At 30.4% G+C, this 7,404-nt stretch overlaps 3 protein-coding genes across 3 annotated transcripts; all 3 read right to left on the reverse strand.

Annotated features, from left to right (window-relative positions):
- Positions 1–517: 517 nt before the first annotated feature.
- LOC112602376 lies at positions 518–970 on the reverse strand. Its single transcript, XM_025350418.1, has one exon. It carries the CDS (start codon positions 968–970, stop codon positions 518–520), a length of 453 nt encoding a protein of 150 aa, XP_025206203.1.
- Positions 971–4,867: 3,897 nt separating this feature from the next.
- LOC112602374 (jerky protein homolog-like) lies at positions 4,868–5,371 on the reverse strand. The gene has a single exon (XM_025350416.1). It carries the CDS (start codon positions 5,369–5,371, stop codon positions 4,868–4,870), a length of 504 nt encoding a protein of 167 aa, XP_025206201.1.
- A 16-nt stretch (positions 5,372–5,387) lies between these two features.
- On the reverse strand, positions 5,388–5,840 carry LOC112602375. The gene has a single exon (XM_025350417.1). It carries the CDS (start codon positions 5,838–5,840, stop codon positions 5,388–5,390), a length of 453 nt encoding a protein of 150 aa, XP_025206202.1.
- Between the last annotated feature and the right edge of the window lie 1,564 nt (positions 5,841–7,404).

Raw genomic sequence — 7,404 nt, forward strand, 5'->3', positions numbered from 1 at the left:
AAAAAAGGCTACGTCGAGTGGCTGAGATATATGCGTGGTGTTTGGTGGCAAACATATAAACTTAATGTCATGAGTATCACATAATTCTAACACATGTTCGTTTATGTGTGACGCTAAATTATCGCCAATTAAGGCACTAGGTCCTCCGCCCTGTACTTCTTTCAAAAAAGTTGTTACAAACCAATTTTCAAAAATATGGGAATCAAACCAACCACTTTTACTGCGATTATATCTTGTGTTGGGAGGACCCCCCTCAGTCCATGTGGTCCATAACGATTCTGCTTTATAGACAACGTAAACCGGTAAAACATGCCCCTCAGCATTTCCACAAAACATAAGTGAAATCGCACTTTTGCTTGAATTGCAAATTCGCTCCACGTATTTAGAGCCTCTTTTACTTATCACTTTTTTTGTTCCCGGATCGTCTGTGAGGTTTGTTTCGTCATAGTTATATATACGTGAGGGCGGAATACCAGCTATGGTTTGTTCAAGACGGTCCATGTAATCATTTATATCGTCAGTTGTGATGTTCGCACGACTTTTTTTTAATATTTGCACTGACTTTCAACGATAAATCTTTATTTCTTTTTAAGAACCCGCGAATCCAGTCATCACCCGGAATATTGTTAGTAAATTGAGAAACTCGAACTCCCTTACAATCTAAATAACGAGTTACACACATCTTAAGGTCCGAAGGGATTAATGGGAAACCAAAATCGGCAAGTTTCATGCAATGCTGTGCGAAGCTAGCTTCCACGGCGGGAGTAAATGCTGTGGGATGCCCAACACTATTACTGTGCAATGCTTTTAGTTTATTCTTTATGGTTGACCTAGGTATCTTGTAGTGTTCGGAAGCTTTACGTTGTGTCATTTGTTTGGACTTTATAGCTCTTAGACATGCCTGTAACGTTGCCGGCGTATAGTTTGCGTACGCCCTCGTACCTAGCGATCTTTTTGGATTACGCGGCATCGTTTACTGTTAAGCAAAATAGACAAGACAGATGAGACACTATATAAACTAAGTAGGCAGGTATAACTTAAGTGCCTAAAATGACTAATTATACCATAAACATGACAAAAAATGTAAAAAAAAAAATCATATTTTAGCTATCACTATCAAATAATAGCGGGACAAAGTTACCCCAAGCTACAAAATGTAAGTTTACAAAAACACATTTGGTTTTTTTTTAAATTTTAAGATTTATTCTTTATTAGTACTATATGTATGAGATAATATCAGACTTACCGAAAAAAAAGACGATTCTTTGACTTCAAATCAAACAAAAGTTTTGAGAAGTGGTTTTTTTCCTTTGAAAACACGTGAATACAAACAAATTTTTTTTGATAGCAACACGAGTGATAACGATAAAAACTGTTATCACATTCGGTTACCAGTGTTGTATACTATCGAAAACCACTACAACACATTGATAATAGTCACATGTCTTATCACAACACACAGAAGTATTCAAAATTCCAACGGTGGGCCAAAGTTATCACCCGGAGACAAAGTTACCCCATTTTACGGTAGATCGTATTATGCATATTTTAACAGAGCTATAGAATATTTTCAAGAAAAATACCAACTTCATTTTATAAATGATTAAATGATAATTTTTTGAGACAAAAATTAAATCAAATTATTTCTGTATGACTGTTGATGTATTATTAAGGTTATATAGTTAAATAAAAACTATTATATTAATTTAAACTATAAACAAATATATATATATATATATTTTTAAAGTACAAACATCTGACTGTCATAAGACTCAATTATAAATTTCAGATTTCACCAAAATTTAACGATATTTCACATAAACATGAACAAATTTCCGAGGTATTTAAATTTCATTAAAAATTCTTAAAACTTTGTATAGCTCTTAAGCAGCTTTAAATTGAAAGTATCTTTGGATTATTTTGTTATTTCTAGGAGAGACCCAATTTCAGACTCGTGGCACTTCCTTTGTAAATACTAGTAAAATGTGAATATTAAATTTCAATTTTCTTTCCATATTTTATAGTAATAACAATAATACTAGGTAAGTTTTAATACTTAGATATTTTTAAAATAAAAACAAAATAAATTACGTTTATATGTAGCTTTATCACAATTTTTATAATAAAAACAAAATAAAATAATTATAAGTTTATAAAATTTCTTTTAAATTAAAACTATAAAAACTGTTATGCAATAATTTAGCTTGATTCGTATTTTATGCTTTATTAATTATAATTCAAATATCAAAATTATTTATACTATAGTAAAATAAAATAGGTATAGTAAATAAAAACATACAATTAAATTAAAAGTAAATTATTCGTGATTTGTCTTTTACGATAATCTGTTATTTTTTAAACTATTTTATTTAAATACTCCTTGTAGTAATTCACATAAGACGCTAGACAAATATATAAATAAGAAACGTAAATAATAATAATTTCTAGAATAATCTTAGATATGATGTGCAAATACAAAATATATTATTTTTCCACTTATAATAAATACCCATAAAAGTCTATAAATAAAATTGAAGGAGTATTATATGCAATTTAATGTAAAAATAGAAGTTATTGTAATACTTACAATTTCAGATGCGCTTCCATTTTAAAAATAAATACATCGTTATGCCTTATAACTTCAAGACTATCTATTGTAGTTCATTTTGATGTGTAAAAAAAAAAAATAATAATCAGATTAAGACAAGTGATATGTAATTGCCTTGTAAATATATGATAAGAATGATGGCTTTCTTGTTATCTTAATCATTTATGTTTTTTTTTTTTTTTTATTAGTTCAAATCTTAACTTTTAAGAACAAATTTAAAATTGTGTAATCAGCCATCTATTACAGCTACAATAATCAACACTGGTTATTCTTGTATGAGTGTTTAACTGAATAATCTAATGACTATTATTATTATTATTATTATTATATGTTACACGACATTTAGCATTAATTAGAAATGGGAAAAATTTTTTGAACATCGATATTATAAGGATAACAACTCTTTGATTATAAATTATAAAAAATATTTACGAATTATTATTATTTACAAAATAAATTGTGAAAGAAATTCCAAGTCATCATCGGATGTAGAAGGGCTCTCCGATATGGCGAAGACACAAGGTTTTAAATTTTCTGTAATTTCGTCCATATTTCTGTCTACTTTTGTCAAGTTATCCTCCTTTGTTTTGACACGTTAAAAAAAAAACTAAAATATATATACCTCTCAAACTGTTCTTCTAATGAGCAGTGGGTGGGTTCTTATTCTTTGCATACATTGCCTTGCTTATTAATTTTAGTATGCATCGTACTTCAAAAACTCGCCACAATTCCTTGTTAATCTCAGAGTTTTGTTCATAAAATTCGTTTATCAGTCGACTCGATAATTGTAATGCGATCAATTCTTCTCTGGTTTCCTGACCTGTTAATTGTGGTGGTACTAATTCACTATAAAACACAGTTCCAAAGTGCACTCTGTATAAGATAGAGAAAAAATAAAAAAACTGAATCCAATTGATATAACTACCGTAACATGGGGTAACTTTGTACCATTTTTCAGCATTTTTAAACTTTAGGGCTAATTTTAGGTAGGTTGCACTTAAAAAAAAAAAAAAAAAAAAATACGTACATAATTGTGTGTGCTTAGACATGCCTTCTGTGATATCTAATTTTAATGTTTTTCGTTTTTTAACTTTAAAAAATCTATTCAAAAATTTGGGCCAATGTTACCCGGCAATGGGGTAACTTTAACTCACCTCCAATATCTTTATATATCTGCCCTTCCTGCTTCTTTGGGCCAAAGTTAGGCTATGTCAAATTAATTAGCAAGTTTCTAGAAAGCAATTAAACCAATTTTGGGGGTAAAACAAGCGAAAATAACGAATAAAACAGCCAGTTTAAGGAAATTAATTTTTTTATTACGCCTTAAATACATATATGTGTATTAAATAATAAAAAAAAAATACTAAATGTATGTTTTAATTACAGAAGTTAAATAATATAACATATTACACATAGTCATTTAATTCTGGTACAATAAAAAAATTGCGTTTGCGCAAAAGCGGCGGATTTATTTTTGCTATGACGTCGCGCCACTCATAGTCAATGCAGTCTTTCTTCGCGGGCCACCTCCACTGCTTTGAAAGCTTCTCCATACAGTCCACAGTTGGGCCTTCATTGGACATTTTTGTGATACGACCGGGAAACTGTTTTTCTAGAAATTTGACCAGAACAAAATCACCAACCTTATAATTTTGTTCCGGTTCTTCGAGGTTGTTTACATCTTCACTAACATTTTCGTTAACATCGTCGGGTTCAACTAAGTTATCTACATCTTCGCTGTCACTGCCGTCGTCAAGATTATCGCTGTCACTTGCCAAATCAAAATCCATATCATCTGACTCACTTGATGAAGATGACAGAACTTGACTTTTTTTCTGATTTCGTGTAGGTTTTGAAGTTGAAGGTCCCGGGTTATCGCGTGATTTTCTTAGATCTTCAATTGATATACTATCGCCCGGGGACACTTGCAACTTCTTTTTCCTTGGTTTACCAGCTAATCCAATAAAATCTTGCCGTTCATTTTGAATTTGATCCAGAAATGCTTTACCAATTAAATCATTATCGAGCATATCACTTTTATGTTCAGCCAACCGTTCTATTAGTTTTTCTCTGTTCACTGGGTGTATACCAGTTTTTTTGAAACCAGCTTTTAAATTTTCTGCTTTCTTGAACTCAATTTTGTCCATTAACTGTGTCAGTAGTCGGGGGAATAAATTTTTCGGGAGAGTTGTATAACAACTACCACTTTTCGTGTTTTTCCACTGCCTCAAAATGTCTCTCCAAGCCCCCTTCATTGGCCTAAAAAAAGGCTACGTCGAGTGGCTGAGATATATGCGTGGTGTTTGGTGGCAAACATATAAACTTAATGTCATGAGTATCACATAATTCTAACACATGTTCGTTTATGTGTGACGCTAAATTATCGCCAATTAAGGCACTAGGTCCTCCGCCCTGTACTTCTTTCAAAAAAGTTGTTACAAACCAATTTTCAAAAATATGGGAATCAAACCAACCACTTTTACTGCGATTATATCTTGTGTTGGGAGGACCCCCCTCAGTCCATGTGGTCCATAACGATTCTGCTTTATAGACAACGTAAACCGGTAAAACATGCCCCTCAGCATTTCCACAAAACATAAGTGAAATCGCACTTTTGCTTGAATTGCAAATTCGCTCCACGTATTTAGAGCCTCTTTTACTTATCACTTTTTTTGTTCCCGGATCGTCTGTGAGGTTTGTTTCGTCATAGTTATATATACGTGAGGGCGGAATACCAGCTATGGTTTGTTCAAGACGGTCCATGTAATCATTTATATCGTCAGTTGTGATGTTCGCACGACTTTTTTTTAATATTTGCACTGACTTTCAACGATAAATCTTTATTTCTTTTTAAGAACCCGCGAATCCAGTCATCACCCGGAATATTGTTAGTAAATTGAGAAACTCGAACTCCCTTACAATCTAAATAACGAGTTACACACATCTTAAGGTCCGAAGGGATTAATGGGAAACCAAAATCGGCAAGTTTCATGCAATGCTGTGCGAAGCTAGCTTCCACGGCGGGAGTAAATGCTGTGGGATGCCCAACACTATTACTGTGCAATGCTTTTAGTTTATTCTTTATGGTTGACCTAGGTATCTTGTAGTGTTCGGAAGCTTTACGTTGTGTCATTTGTTTGGACTTTATAGCTCTTAGACATGCCTGTAACGTTGCCGGCGTATAGTTTGCGTACGCCCTCGTACCTAGCGATCTTTTTGGATTACGCGGCATCGTTTACTGTTAAGCAAAATAGACAAGACAGATGAGACACTATATAAACTAAGTAGGCAGGTATAACTTAAGTGCCTAAAATGACTAATTATACCATAAACATGACAAAAAATGTAAAAAAAAAAATCATATTTTAGCTATCACTATCAAATAATAGCGGGACAAAGTTACCCCAAGCTACAAAATGTAAGTTTACAAAAACACATTTGGTTTTTTTTTAAATTTTAAGATTTATTCTTTATTAGTACTATATGTATGAGATAATATCAGACTTACCGAAAAAAAAGACGATTCTTTGACTTCAAATCAAACAAAAGTTTTGAGAAGTGGTTTTTTTCCTTTGAAAACACGTGAATACAAACAAATTTTTTTTGATAGCAACACGAGTGATAACGATAAAAACTGTTATCACATTCGGTTACCAGTGTTGTATACTATCGAAAACCACTACAACACATTGATAATAGTCACATGTCTTATCACAACACACAGAAGTATTCAAAATTCCAACGGTGGGCCAAAGTTATCACCCGGAGACAAAGTTACCCCATTTTACGGTAGATCGTATTATGCATATTTTAACAGAGCTATAGAATATTTTCAAGAAAAATACCAACTTCATTTTATAAATGATTAAATGATAATTTTTTGAGACAAAAATTAAATCAAATTATTTCTGTATGACTGTTGATGTATTATTAAGGTTATATAGTTAAATAAAAACTATTATATTAATTTAAACTATAAACAAATATATATATATATATATTTTTAAAGTACAAACATCTGACTGTCATAAGACTCAATTATAAATTTCAGATTTCACCAAAATTTAACGATATTTCACATAAACATGAACAAATTTCCGAGGTATTTAAATTTCATTAAAAATTCTTAAAACTTTGTATAGCTCTTAAGCAGCTTTAAATTGAAAGTATCTTTGGATTATTTTGTTATTTCTAGGAGAGACCCAATTTCAGACTCGTGGCACTTCCTTTGTAAATACTAGTAAAATGTGAATATTAAATTTCAATTTTCTTTCCATATTTTATAGTAATAACAATAATACTAGGTAAGTTTTAATACTTAGATATTTTTAAAATAAAAACAAAATAAATTACGTTTATATGTAGCTTTATCACAATTTTTATAATAAAAACAAAATAAAATAATTATAAGTTTATAAAATTTCTTTTAAATTAAAACTATAAAAACTGTTATGCAATAATTTAGCTTGATTCGTATTTTATGCTTTATTAATTATAATTCAAATATCAAAATTATTTATACTATAGTAAAATAAAATAGGTATAGTAAATAAAAACATACAATTAAATTAAAAGTAAATTATTCGTGATTTGTCTTTTACGATAATCTGTTATTTTTTAAACTATTTTATTTAAATACTCCTTGTAGTAATTCACATAAGACGCTAGACAAATATATAAATAAGAAACGTAAATAATAATAATTTCTAGAATAATCTTAGATATGATGTGCAAATACAAAATATATTATTTTTCCACTTATAATAAATACCCATAAAAGTCTATAAATAAAATTG

The sequence above is a fragment of the Melanaphis sacchari genome, unplaced genomic scaffold, assembly GCF_002803265.2.
Source record: "Melanaphis sacchari strain LSU unplaced genomic scaffold, SCAv2.0 Contig875_pilon_pilon, whole genome shotgun sequence".
Lineage (NCBI taxonomy): Eukaryota > Metazoa > Arthropoda > Insecta > Hemiptera > Aphididae > Melanaphis > Melanaphis sacchari.